Here is a 14,655-nt window from a genome sequence, read left to right on the forward strand (position 1 = left end):
CATAGTTCCGACAGTCACTTCCCGAAAGGTCACCCATCCTGAGACTACTCCAGCTCAAGCACGATTAACTCTGAAGTTCTCTCAGGACCTTTGACCGAAAAGATAAGTGCACTTTTGTGACATAGGTAGCCAAATCAATTCTTTTAAACCTCTCCGCAAGCCGGGGTGTCACAAGTATAGAGGGTTTATGATTTATTATTTTGTTGTTTAGGTCTAGTTTTATGGTTTAGAGAACAACGACAATATCGAATCCATATGACCATGGTCATGTGAATACTATTAAAATTTATGGATACGACAACATGGTCATATGGATATGGTCATGTTTTTCTTTGAAAGTTTAGGTTTAGAGCTTAGTTTAGTGAGTAGGGACTTGGTGAATTTACTTGAGTTAGTCATATATTTGAGAAATAAAAATGACTTGTATTCTTTTGTTTTGATTAATCAGTAGTCAAAACAAAACCACAAATTTTTTAATCAAATAGGATTTGATATATTTTTTGTATGACTAAACACAAGTAAGTAGTATCTATTAACAATAGTGCAATTGATCATCCACTTATCACTGAACAAATGTTCAACAACAAATGGATAGTGTATAATATAATAATTCATCAAAAATGTATCATTATACATATTAAAATATAGAAAAAATATAATTATAACGCCTTTTTTTGGTCAACAAAAGATTAGCTTATATGAGCCAATTGATGGAAAACTGTTTACATATAAAATATTTTGCGGAGATGTACGCACTTGACGTGCCAAAAAATCTGCATTTACATATAATCAATAACTTGTTGTATAAAAATAAACATATATTTTTTTGAAAATGACTGTCTTAATTGTTGGCAAATAAAAGAAAAAAGAGAAAAAGAGAGGATAAAGAAAGAGCAAGAAAGAAAATCAATTAAAAATTAAAATGTAGAAAAGTTTTTGTAGACAAAAGAAGAGGGTATTTTGTTAATAAACTTGTAGTTAGAGGGTATTAAAGTAACTATACAAACACAAAGTATATCAATAGCTATAAGCCCTGTTTTAAAACGCGGCCGCCAAAGCGCCGGTTAATCGTTTGGCGGAGTCCTCTCGACTCTCGAACGACCCGCGATCGACCCTCGACCCTCGATCAACCCTCTCGACCCTCTATCACCACCGCCGGATTTTATCCAAATCGGTTTTAAAATCGGGAAAACAAAAAAAAAAAATTTTTGCTCAAAATAGGATATATGATCGATATTAGATCTAACATCTAGTTATTAAAAACAATTGAATTGAAGAATAAATCGATGAAAAACAAGTATTTAAATGATTGGCGGTCATAACTAGGTTTGGAGGTTCAGAAAAATTGGGTTGGAGAAGATGACTTGGAAAAGATTATTTTGTCCTTTGTTAATAAAAGGACGAAAATACATAAAATGGAGCTAATGAGGGTCGAACCATGCTACATGCTTTAGGAGAGGGGTTTATAACCAACAGAGCTGCGCCAAATTTTATTGATTCACACACAAATGAAATATATAACCACCAAAAGTTCTAATACCTAATATTAATTATAAAAATATTAAAAATACTTTACAACTAGTTCCCGATTAATCCCCGTGTAATCCCTAATTAATCAATTAATCGCTGGGCCCTCTTCGACCAGCTGACTAGCGCCTAGCGATTTTTAAAACATGGGCTATAAGTGTCTATGCTATTAATTTTTGTAAAAGTGGGTGTAAATGCTAATTTTTCTTTTTAAAGATATATATAAAATTCTTAGATTTCTTTTTTTTCTTTTTTTTTTTATTATTACTTTTTTTAATAATAATTTGTATTAAAATTAAATAGGCTTTCTAATTTAAATGGACAGGGCCAAAACTTTTTACAAACGAAAAGACAATTACAGAAAAGGAAAACGGAGAAAAACTAAAATGTTGCCGGTGGAGAAGATCAGAACCTGTTGACGACCGGAAGTAGAGACTCGATGCAGTTGTACCAGCAAACACAAGCCCCACGGCTTTGCGACAAGGCCATTGGAGTTTAACATAAGTGTTTGGTTTCCATGTCCACCTCTTTGCCGATGACCCACCTAATCCGCTATAGAGCTCCTGGACTGCACAAGTCTTCGACCGGCTCTACTGAAGTTAGATCCCACTCCTAGCAATCTAACCCCTTGGGTTCTAACACCTCTCCTCCAGTTCTGGAGTCCTCCGCATCTTTGAGCAAAGATCCACAAGCGCCTTCTAGACACCCAAAGGTTCCGCCAAACAAAACAGCGCTACCAACTGTTTCTCCACTGACTTCTGCCGCAACCACATCTATAAATTTAGAGTGTGAGCCTCGAAAAGAATCCACCACTTATCATTGGCGTCCACAACTCAGTCTCATTGATCTAGGATCATCCCAACCTCCAAATCAGAGCCACCATCGCATCAAATGAGAGAACCTACTACCAACAGCGGACCCACTAAGGAAGGAGGTGGGTCACCTGACCTGGTTAAACTAAATAAATAGTTTGTTTTTATATGTAATTTCATAAAATTTCAGTTGCACAGATGGTAAATTTTGCACTGTTGACATTCCCATACTTGAGTTCGAACTGTCAATATGACCAATTAATAATTTTTTCCAGTAATTGACCTCCTAAAATTTTATCATGGGTCTGCCACTGCCTACTACACCTTTGCCGTCAGAGAAAGGATGCGCTCACAGTTGCCCTCCTTTTGCAAAAAACCAAGACCTACAAACAAAACTTAACCCAGCCTTACCCGCCGCAAATATCCAGATCTCATACATACAAGGCACACACAACGGCTAAACGAGGAAGGTCGACAGATCCGGCAAGAGAATACCGAAAACCGACCACAGGAACTAGACCGAAGATAAGCCCCCACCTCCCTCTGCTCACCAAAGCCAAACCAACCAACCGGAGAAGTAACAAGGCACGAAGCCCCCACCTCCCTCTGTTCATTTTTATTGGTTTATGATTTTTTACATTAATAGTAAAATTCATTGTTATTGGTTTAATTACTTTAAGAGCTATCCACTCAAGAACGCAATCCTCACTGATATTGTCATCTCAACTTCAACACTAAAATCTTCATTGTTATTGGTTTAATAACTGTTTTGTTATTTAATTTTTTTTTTATAATTGATTTAGTAATCTACAACTAATAAAAGAAGCTTAACGAGTCTTCTCAGATTATCCAGATCAACACAGTAAATGTAGTTTTCACACAATCTATCATGTCACCTTTTATTTGTAAAACCAAATTGTAGAACCATGTCAGTAGACATCAATGATAATACTAATGTTTAGTTATTGGTGTTCGGATATTCGGTTCGATTCCGAATGAGATGTCAGGTTTTTAATTAGACAATCTCAATTTTTTTTTTTTCATTTGTTTAGTTTTTTTTTTTGTCTTATTTGCTTCAATATTTATCTTCTTTAATGCTTGTTTGGTTTTAATAGGACCAAAATCAAGTTTTTCTGATTATAATCGGTTAAGTAAACAGTAAACCAATAAACCAATATCTTTCCTTCCAAGGAGTCCTTGTCTTCTTGCATCACAGCTTCGATTTACGCAATTAGATCTCGAATTATTATTATTTTTTGTGGTAAAAATTTCGAACTATTAATTTGGAAAAATTTAGATATTAAACTTTTGTTTCAAAGGTAAAAAGATTGAAACTTTTCTTTCAGGATAATAGTTTGCACTGTATCTGGCTTGATGCAAAAATATTCTAGGAACAAAGCTCGTCTCCTCTTACTCTTCCATTCAGTTTGTTCTTAATTTATATACTTATCCGAAGAGACAACTATCATATGAGCATTAGGTTAGCAAAATTAACTCGATTGGACCACGAAGAGCATTAATCGAAAAAAGTTAGGGTAAAAGCCAAAAATACTTTATCTATTTTTTATTTGGACGTTTAATATCCGGTGTTTTTTGTTAGAAAATTAATACACGAATTAATAAAAACGTGTAGTTTAATACCCGAAAATTAAATGTTGTCATTTTCATACTTACGATTTCTTAACAAAATAAATATTCCAATTTTACCCTTATATATTTTTATTAATTATTAATTTATAGATGACATGGATTTAATTTTTATTTTATTTGAATTAAAAACAACTGTTAATAAGATTTTGATTTTAATCAACCCAAATAGTTGTTATTAATATCACAAATAAAATATTACAAACCCAAATCTAAAAAGATTTCTAAAAAAGCTTCAAAACAAAACAAAATGATTAATAATACTGGACACCTCGTTTCGGGTATTAAACTACACGTTTTATTAATTCGTATATTAATTTTCTAACCAAAAAAATCAGATATTAAACGTCAAAATAAAAAATAGATGACGTATTTTGCGGCTTTTTCCCAAAAAAATTATAGTTTAAAGATTAGTTATGTTTTCCATTATAATTGGTAATTGACCCGAGACACCCACACAAATTAATTGCAGTGTTATGACCAGAGAAAAAGATAGCCATGGATGTCGTGGACAGGAACTTTTAATCATACAGATACACTAAACACAATATTGTGAAAAAATTACCTAAACAATAGATATATTCTCAAACCTATTATTTTTGTCCATGAAAAGCTTGAAATTACTTATTTCACTGGTAAACCCATAAATTTTTTTTAACTAAAAGAGTAAAACATTCTTAAATCAACTCAAAACAGTGTTTTGATGTTTTATAGTTATTATGCAAAACTCTATATTTAGATCAAGTATTTCCACATTGAACTATTTTTTGAAATCGAACAAAAAAAATAACTAATACTTGTTCATGGTTCTTTTGCATAAAAATCCATCTGTTATAGCACAAACATGGACTTTTATACATCAAAAGTTTCTTGAAGAAATAAAGCTACTAAGATGATTACATAACGTAATTTTGACAAAGAAAAGTGGAGAAAGTCAAAAACAAATAAAAAGAAAAAAAAGCTATGAAACAACAAAAAGTTGGGTTTGCTCTTTGCCTCTTCCTAATGAACACACAAAATAAAATAAAAAATGATCATGTTGTTTCTCCCTTGTTTCAATTGAGCTAGAGGAAAATAATGTTTCATTCCTATTTACGCAACATACCATTTTCCTCATTGTTTGTTTATCTACAGATTCCAAAGGCTGCGTTTACATTTCTGAATCTCCTCAAAGTGTCACTCGTTCTATCCTTCTAACAATCTCCTTCATGTTTTGTCTCTCGTTCGGGTTACTTGTGATACACGCAGCCCCGATCTGCAACAATTCCACCATTTGCTGCATCGAATCAGTATTAATTGCTATCTCTGGATCTATAAGCTCTTCTTCTTTATGTTGCGCGATGGAAGATTGCACCCACTCGACTATATCCGTCCCCCCTTTACCGTTATTTAGGTACTGAGAAGGAAATTTCCCTGTCATGACCTCAAGAAGGATAATTCCAAGACAATATACGTCTGATTTTGGGGAAATTTGCTGGTTTTGTACGAACTCAGGGGATTTAAACGCGAACAAAGCTTGTGAGGCGTTATTAGGCTGAAGAAGTGGGAGGAAAGCGTAGTCGCTAATCAATGGCTCATAGGTTTCACTTAGTAGAACGTTGCTGGATTTTAGATTTCCATGTGGGAGATCGTAGGACGCAAACTCCTCATGCAAAAAGTCCATTCCACGTGCCACTCCTTGTATGATTTTCAACCTTATTGCCCAAGTTAGCTCTGAGTGATAAACCCCGCGATCCCCTGAATATTTCAAAAAGGAAAAAAGGATTGTAAAAGGTTTCATGGTAAACGTAAAAGTATGCATCTAAAAATCAATCAATCGAGAAAAGCAAAAATGTTGTATACCGTGCAAAACATAGAGTAGACTACTCTTAGGCATATATTCAGAGACGACAAGCTTCTCTTCTCGACGGTAGTGATAAGCTAGAGGGGTAAGAACGTTAGGGTGTCGAAGTTTCCCGAACCGTTGCATCTCAATATCAAATGCATCACGCGCAAGTTTATTCATATCCCTAATCCTCTTGACAACCACAGATAATCCATTAGCCATCACTGCTTTATAGGCCGATCCAAGGCTACCGTTTCCTAGCACCTCGGCTGCAGCCTTCATGAGATCGGGTAAACCAAAGGAGCCTTTCTCGCTATTAACCATTATAATGTCTCCCATGCCGCCTCCTCCTGGACCCCCTCCTCCACCTTTCCCGTGCGATGAACCTTTTTTTGAGGAACCGTCCGTGTTATTCCTCTTCTTGCTTGACTCGATAGGCTTCTTTATTGAGTCAGGTACACGGACTTCCACGCTTTCTTGATCGCTTAGATTGTCCTTGCCGAGCATTCTGAACTCGGGCTGCCTCTTTTTCTTCCATCTTGTTATAATGGCCACAACAATCAAGAATATCAAAAGAAACAAAATGACCATAAAGATTGCTTTCGTCGTGACCTCATTCTTCTCTCCTGTTGATGAAGGTTTATCCTCACATTTTGTATTCAGAGGTGGCCCGCAAAGCTTCTGATTTCCTTCAAATTTCATCTCTAGATTCTTTCTCTCGGCAATGCTTTTTGGGATCTCTCCCTCCAGGTTATTGTTGGAGAGGTCGAGAGATTTTATAATCGTGTTGCCATCTGCAAGAGGAGGTATCTCACCAGAGAACTGGTTGCCTTGCATGTGAAGCTCCTCAAGACCTGAGAGCTGCATCAAAGAAGAGGGGATTTTTCCAGATAGCCGGTTGTTATCGAGAAAAACCCGCTTGAGCTGTGGGGTTTCCTTGAAGAAATCGTCAGATATCTCACCGGAAAAGCTATTGTTTGAGAGCAAAAGCGATTTCAAGCCATGTAACTTGAAGAAATGAGGGAGTGGACCTGAGAGGAGATTGTTGTCAAGCCTGATCGTCCTTAGATTTGGGAGATCCTTTAAATCCTCTACGTTGATGGTCCCGGAGAGACCGAGCCGGGTGACGTGAATGCCTGAAACTGTTTGACCTTTTTGGCAATAGATCCCAAACCATTTTCCATTGCAAGGATCGGTTCCTGTTCTCCATGAATTCAAGTCTCCTTTAGTTATATTTACTGAGCTCTTGAACCGCACGAGCGGCTCTGATTCACTAACGTGTTGCAAAGAAGGGGTGAATAAGATACAGAGGAGGATGAAGCAGAGAAATAGAACAGCAGTCATGGGTTAAGGAGAAGTAGAGGAGCTGCTGTTCTTGTTGTTGTTTTGGTCTCACCTAACGATCTAATAACCAAGATAATCTTAAAAATGATGATGTATGTTGTTGTCTCTTTGCCTAGGAATGTTCTTTTTCTTGGATTTGGTTTATGGTTCAAAAGTTTGGACATTGTTTTTGAGTATCCGTAAGGAAAGAGAGACATATTTTCTTGTCTTTGAGGGGGTTAGCCGGTAAAGTTTAGGCTTCCACTTACCAAAAATAGCTTTCTATGATTTTTTATTTTTTATTTTTTATTTTTTTTTGGCAAACTTTCTATGATTTTACTAAATTAAAGTTTTTCTTTTTTTCTTTTTTAATTAAAACAAATTGAGAGCTCAGAGACTTTCTTGGTGAATTTCTTACGACCATGATTTTTTAAAAGGTTTTGACCTTTATTCTCACCAAAATTGTCGGCCTCTTTGTGTGCGTCAAGTCATTCTTTGAATATAATTTATTTTATTACTCCCACACTAAGCTAATACCCGCAAATACGTACATATTTTTATGTTCATAAAACTTTTTTTTAACAATTTATGTTAACTAAATTAATTTGATGAGATAATATATATATATATATATATATATATATATATATATATAAATATATATATATATATATTAATTTTCGTAAATCATCTAAATTTTCAGTAAACAATTTAGCTTTTTCTTGACAGAGAGGAGTTATTTATTTTTTTATTTTTCTCTTTATCACTTATTTTTACAAATATAAATCTAAATACATATTTTTTGGCATGCCAAGCGCATACATTCCGTTTAGTGTTTTGTATGTAAATAATTTTTCACCTCATTGGTTCATATGAGTTAATCTTTTGTTGTTAAAAAAAAATATTAGCTCTTTTTCTCGAAGTTATGTGGTGTATACAAGATACATGTATGCTTTTGATATCTTTAAGGAGTGTGTTGACATTTGATAGGACATACCTTTATCTAGTTTTACTTTATATGTTGTTAAGACATGAATGTTGCTTGGGAACCTTTTTACATTGTTTTGGTACTTATATGATGTTTCCACATCATAATAGTGTCATATGTTTTTGTTAGCATTTTATGAAATTCGGAAAGGATTATATAAAATTCATGAAGGTTTTCTTGAACTCTACGATGACCTTTACAAAAAAGTTTAGATTTCCTTTTTTTTTTGTTAAAAGGCATTCAATTAAAGCATAAAAAGATAACAAATATTTTACAGGGTCACAAGCCCAGTTAGAGAAGAGAGAGTAGAAAAGCCCAATTGGGCGAGTTAAACTAGACCAGTGGCCAAAACTCTAGTTAGAAGAGAACCAAAAAACTTGAACCAGTAGTTGTAATTGAACCAATAAAACGGTTGAGATAGCCAACCACCTCAAACCAGCTTCAATTATTGTCAACCCATATCTGATCGGTGGGAAGAAAGGTTTTGCTTAGATCCCATCAGGATTAGGTTTTTGGCGATTAAGATCTCATCCTCGAAGAACCAGAAAACCAGTGATGAAGAAGATCAAGAGAGAGCGTCGGGTTCGTATCACGAAAGCTTGAGGCTCTGTTCCGCACTATGTTGTTAACCTGGTGAAGTAGGAGATCAGAAGATTTGTAGCTGTTTCGATGTAGCCGATGATTTCTCTCCATCCATAGCGTGTAGATTGTAGCTTGCCATGCGAGTAGTAGGAGCTTCTTTAAAATCCGAGGCCCCCTGAATGAAGAAAGTCTCTGAAGAGTCACGGACCATGATCTGCCCAGGTTAAATAAACATCGTCCCGCGACGTTGGTCCACACCAACCAACTGAAGGAACAGTGAAAGAAAAGATGGTCTCGACTCTCCGGTTCAGCGGCACATAGAAGGCAACACGAATCGACCTGCAGGCCCCAGTTTAACATTCTATCACGAGTTAGGCATCTATTCAACACAAACAACCGAGTCAGGAACTTATGCTTCGGGATTCCTCCTGAGATCCACACAATACTATGCCAAGGTACAGTTGGTAACTTCTCCTTAAGAGCAGAACAAATATTTCCAGTAGTGTGAGTCTTTAAAATGGTCATCAATCCACCAACAATAAGAGTCTGGTTGTTGCAGTAGGGTTAAAGTTGAGAGCTCAATATGCACATTAACAAGTGTATCTGATCGTGCAGGTGGTATCCTCCAAGCCCCGCGTCTCCATAGGTCTGCTAATCGAGCGCCATGAGGGATGCCTATTTGATAAAGTCCATCACCTGAAAGATAAGTTTCTATTCTTCCCAGTTTGCTCCAATGGTCTGTCCAGAACTGACAGCTAGTTCCATCTCCCACTCTCACCTTAATCCATGGATAAACTGAATCTCTGATCTTTAAAAGCTTGTTGGTTAACCAAGAATATTTGCTGTTTGGTTTTAGGATCCAGAATTTGCTAAGATTATCCGACAAGACAGCTGCTCTAAACCAAGCGACCCAGACCGGTCCTGACTTAAAGAATATGAGCCAGATGAGCTTTATTCCAGGTAAGCAAGTCACGAATCCCCAAGCCTCCTTCACTTTTCTCTGCTATGATTGTTGTCCATGCTACTCTTGCTAAATGGTGACCCTCTGTAGTGCCTTTCCAAAGAAAAGCACTTGATAGTGAGTTTAAAATCTTGATGCACTTCTTTGGCAGGACAAATCCAGAGCACCAGAAATTAGAGATACCGGCAATGACCGAATTTGGCATTTGGAGCCGGCAGCAAAAGAGAGAGTCTTAGTAGTCCAAGCATTAAGACGACTCTTGACCTTTTGTAGCAATGGAGCACAGTCCAATAAGGTGAGTTTCTTAGTACATAGAGGTAAGCCTAGGTATCTGATTGGCAGTTGTCCATGACTTATACCAAAAATTGCATGGATATGATCTATCTCAGATTGGGAGAGGCCTGAGGTAAACTAGTCTTTGGAAAACTAATAGCTAGGCTAGAAACTACTTTAAACTCTCTCAAGACCTGAAGAACATTTTGTACTTAAGAGGCAGATCCATCAATGAAAATCAACAAGTCATCAGCAAAGCACATGTGGGTTAGTTTTTGTTTATCACACTTGTGCTGATATTTAATCTTACCCTCTGCTGCTGCTTTATCCAAACAGGCTGAGAGACAGTTCATAGCGAGGAAAAAAAGATAAGGAGATAAAGGATCTCCCTTCCGCAAACCTCTGGCTCTTTTGAAATACCCGTGAACAGTCCCATTAAACCCAACAGAGAAAGAAGGCGTGCATATGCAAGCTCTAAGCCACCAAAGTTATAATTCTGGCACTTCAATACCTCTAAGAGAACAAAAGATAAACTCCCAGCAAACAGTATCAAAAGCCTTTGCGATGTCTACCTTGATAGTAATCCGCTTTTTCCATTCTCCTTATGATACCCACTTACTAATTCAGCAGCTAATAAAGTGTTTTCAACTAACAGCCATCCTTGAATAAATGCAGTTTGGTTCGGCTGCACAAGATCAGGGAGAGCAGGCTTCAGTCTCGCCACAAGTAACTTTGACACTACCTTTTACAAAGTGTATAGGCAGGATATGGGTCTGAAATCCGAGATCATTGAAGCACCAGGGGCTTTAGGGACTAGAGCAAGAATGGTGGCATTAACCGCTGATGGAAGGAAAGCAGTGTGAAAGAACTAAAGAATACTCGAGATGACCTCTGAGCCGATGATACCCCAGGAAGCCTTGTAAAAAGCAGAGGTAAACCCATCCGGTCCTGGAGCTTTGTTAGCATTAAGCTTGAAAACCACATTTTTAATTTCCTCCGCTACTGGTAGTTTGACCATTGACTGTTTCAGTTCAGGTGGACATCGATAGCTCATAAGATTCTGAAACCAAGTCATCGAAGTGGTAAGTGGCTGCAAGTATGTCGGACTTAAAAAAAGACTGGAAGTGATTAACAGCTAGGGAGCACATCTCAAGAGGATCATCAATGATAGATCCTGAGACAGAGGTAAAAGATCTAATGGCATTAAAAGCATTACTCATTTGCATTATCCGATGGAAGTAAGCAGTGTTCAGATCTTCCTCCTTTAGCCAATTAATTCTGGATCTCTGTCTGAAATAAGCTTCCTCTATTTTCTTGAGGAAATCCCATTTTGACAGTATGTCTTTTTCTTGTTGGAACAGGGAGGGGGTGGGGTTCGTCAAAGCTTGGACCTGCACAGATTGAAGCAACAAGTTAGTCTCTCTCACTCGGTTTTGAATATTCGAGAAATTCTCTCGTGAAAGTGTTTTTAGGTCTCTCTTTAAGGATTTCGGTTTTGCACTCAAAGTTGACAAACATGTTTCCTGAGAATGCAGAATTCCGACCAAGTTCCAAGCAGTATTAACCGTGTGAAGAAAATCTGGGTGTTTGGTCAAGAAGTTAAAGAATTTGAAGGGCTTTATACCAGCTGAAGGGAGGGGAGCAAAAAGGTTTAAAAGGCATGGGGAGTGATCAGAGATTTTTGGGGCTAGGAAGGATACAACGCTATTAGGGTAAGCAGTGAGCCAATGATTATTTGCTAGTACTCTATCAAGATTCTTAGCTTTGGGGTTTGAAACACTTTTGTTTGACCAGGTGAACAAGGATCCTTGAAAACGCAGATCGAATAACTCTAGTTGTAAGAGGCAATCCCTTACCTCCAGCATACGTGAGGTTAACCAATTAACATCAGGACTTGAGTGCTCTGCAGGGTGAATAATTTGGTTAAAATCACCACACGGAATCCAAGGATTGGAGTCAAGCATCAGACTCTGATGGAGTCCCAATAGTTCACACAAAAGGTCAGTTCGCTCCTCACCAATATTTGGCGCATAAATAACTGTAAAGAAGAAACGATGACCACCTTGAATGGTAACTTCACAGGTGAGCAGGTTTTTAGATTGGTGGAGGATTGAAACTGCAGCAGGAGCTTTCCAAATGACAATAATCCTGCCACTCTCATCAGAGTTGTGGTTTGAGGCGTAGTTCCAACCAGGACAGGTAAGGCTCATAACATGGTTCAAGTTTGGTTCTCTTATATGGGTTTCAAGAATAGCACCAAAAGTTGGCTTATGAAAATTTAGCCAAGACACAAAAGGCCGATGCTTATCCGGATCATTAAGACCGCGAATATTCCAACAAAAAGGTTTTATATACATGGGGAAATAAGAAGATTAGGAACGAGGTGGAGCATCCTCGTGGGTAGGAAGATGCTTCACAGAAACAGAAAGTGGGGAGTCTATAGCCATTTCAGTAGGTGAGGAAGGAGTTTCAATATTTTTTGAAAGGGGTTCAGTGGTCATAGAGGGAGAGGGTTCTGGAGTAGAAACAGGTGTAGGCAAGGAAGGTGGAACAGAAGAGTTTGACAAAACAGGCTTAGCTAATACATCAAAAGGATTGTAAGTAGCTATTTGAGTGGGGGACGAAGGGGGGACAATTTCTGAGGGGCTGGGCACTCTGGTGGTTTTCTGGGTCTGAAGGGGTGGGGGGGGGGGGGGGGGTGACTGGGTTCAGAGGGTGGGAGAGGCTGGCTACCAGAAAGGGAGACCGAAGAACAACCAACTCCAATAACAGTCTTTGAAGGGGATCCAGGTGCACTTACAGGTAGACTTTTCCCTTTATCCACATTAGATTTTACTGCAGTGCTTTTCATAGATTCTTTAACTGATGGTTTTCGTGCTTAGGGCCAGGAGGGGATTACAGACGGACAAAACCTGATTACATGGCCAATCTCCTTGCAATGGGAGCACGTAGGGGGAACCCACGTGTATTCAACATCGATAGTAATGACTTCACTATTCTACCTTTCCACTTCAACTGATGTAGGTAATGGTTCATTAAGATTTCTTTCAACTTTAACATGGGCAACAAATAAGCTGACCAGATTCTTTGTAAACTCATCAATTTCTTTAGATTCACCAACTAGACCATCAACCAAGCTGATACCTTTGTGGTGCATCAGATCAAAAGGCATTCCTTTGAGGTGTGCCCAGATGGGGATTGCATCAAGATCAGTGCTTGCTCCACCCGAAGCATCCCATTGAGTCACCAGAAACATGCATTCCCCAATGTACCACATCTTCTTTTCAAGGATCCTTGTACGCAGGTATTCGTTTGGCAACCTGACTAGCATTGAGTTATTGGCATGATTGAGATGAATTTCTAATCTTTGCCCTTGACCCCAAATATGACTAAGCCCACTTTGTATATGCTTATAGGTTGGCAGTCTTCCTTTGAAACGACCAATAATGAAGTCCTTATGAATTTCTGCACCTTCATGGAAAACAGAGTTAGGGATAGTGACACGAGGCTTCCCTTACGACGAATATTCAACCGGTGCTAGCCTTGTGAGAGTCCTATCCGCATCAGATTTTAATTTTTGAGCTAGGGATTTGACTGGCTTGCTTTGGGGTGGAACAATTGGATCTTGCGAGGAGGGGCAGTTTGGAACATCTACCAAGGGAACTGCTTCCTGAGAACTGGCAGTAGGGATAGAGGGAACTTGAATCAGGGGGACAGAGACTGCTACTACAGGACAATGAGTACCAGTGACTGGAGGGGTGGGTAGGCTTGAGACGGGGGTGGGTAAGCTTGAGACAAGAGCAGGGGCAACTAAAACATGAGTTTCAGTAGAAGGTGTATGAGCAACATTTGGGTGAATTGGACCAGGAGCAACCTGAGAGGCTGTTGGGCCAACAAGTTGAGTACTTGCAGGTTGTGCAGCTTTGATGAAGTGACGAACCACCTTTGGAGGTGGAGTGGCTAGTAAACCATTTGTCTGAGCTAAAAAGTTTCTAACTGCTACAGTAGCCCGGGTTTCAGATATAGAGTTTTGTCTTAGAGAATCATGATACGAATTAAGAATTGCCTGTGCCTGAGCATTCACTACCACATGAGTTGACTTATGATGAGCAGGGAGTGCTAAAACCACTCTCGCAGGGTCGATATATTCAGCTTGAGGAGAAGGTAGTTGGTAGAGGACGGGAGAAATGGGGGAAAGGGGGGGGAATTCAGAAAGAGAGGGGACAGGGCTAAGGTCAGGAGGGTCAGGAGGGAAGGGTGGGGGACGATTGGGACTACTTTCAGCCGAGGCTGAAGGAGGAAGTTGGCCGGAATGACGATTCTCGGGGAACCAGCGGTTCGCCATTGACTTTTCTCTCTCGTTGACTTTTCTTTCATGTTGACTCCTCCAATCTCAACTTTAAGTTTAGATTTCCTAACATCAAAATATGCACATAAATGAAATTACTGGGAAAACAGCCAATTCCCCCTGAACTTAATTGCTTTATCGTATTCATACACATATCTTTGGAGTGTGCCTAAAACTACATGAACTTAACTAAAATTTGAATTTTCCACATGAACTATTGAAATCAAGCCAAAACCATCAAATCGATTAACAGTGTTACTGTTCCGTTAATATATGATGACTGGATGCCACATTGGACCCTTAAACGACGTCGTTTTATTGTTTTATGAAAAAAACTGAAGGAAAATAAATTTCAAAAACTCAAGGATC

General features: G+C 38.3%; 2 protein-coding genes across 3 annotated transcripts; both read right to left on the bottom strand.

Annotated features, from left to right (window-relative positions):
- Positions 1-4,796: 4,796 nt before the first annotated feature.
- LOC104710839 (pollen receptor-like kinase 3) lies at positions 4,797-7,352 on the bottom strand. Of its 2 annotated transcripts, XR_015565758.1 has the most exons (3): positions 5,829-7,336; positions 5,092-5,723; positions 4,797-4,988 (listed from the first exon to the last, which is right to left on the bottom strand). XR_015565758.1 is itself a non-coding variant. In XM_087464324.1 (2 exons), exons 1-2 carry the CDS (start codon positions 7,153-7,155, stop codon positions 5,155-5,157), a joined length of 1,896 nt encoding a protein of 631 aa, XP_087320450.1. In that variant the 5' UTR covers positions 7,156-7,352; the 3' UTR covers positions 4,797-5,154. The 2 variants fall into 2 exon arrangements, 1 of the variants encoding a protein (XP_087320450.1); XM_087464324.1 differs by having other exon boundaries at positions 4,797-5,723; positions 5,829-7,352.
- Positions 7,353-10,969: 3,617 nt separating this feature from the next.
- Positions 10,970-12,148, bottom strand: LOC147938235 (uncharacterized). The gene has a single exon (XM_087465540.1). The coding sequence runs from the start codon at positions 12,146-12,148 to the stop codon at positions 10,970-10,972; it is 1,179 nt and encodes a 392-aa protein (XP_087321666.1).
- Positions 12,149-14,655: the final 2,507 nt, after the last annotated feature.

The sequence above is a fragment of the Camelina sativa genome, chromosome 9 (assembly GCF_030686135.1).
Source record: "Camelina sativa cultivar CO46 ecotype springtype chromosome 9, ASM3068613v1".
Lineage (NCBI taxonomy): Eukaryota > Viridiplantae > Streptophyta > Magnoliopsida > Brassicales > Brassicaceae > Camelina > Camelina sativa.

What these genes read in the sequence shown, in the direction of transcription:
- LOC104710839 (XM_087464324.1), bottom strand. Translation starts at nt 7,155, where the DNA reads ATGACTGCTGTTCTATTTCTCTGCTTCATCCTCCTCTGTATCTTATTC. An exon ending in TCTACTCTATGTTTTGCACG is followed by an intron (nt 5,724 to 5,828) that starts GTATACAACATT and finishes TGAAATATTCAG; the next exon opens with GGGATCGCGGGGTTTATCAC.
- LOC147938235 (XM_087465540.1), bottom strand. Translation starts at nt 12,148, where the DNA reads ATGAGCCTTACCTGTCCTGGTTGGAACTACGCCTCAAACCACAACTCT.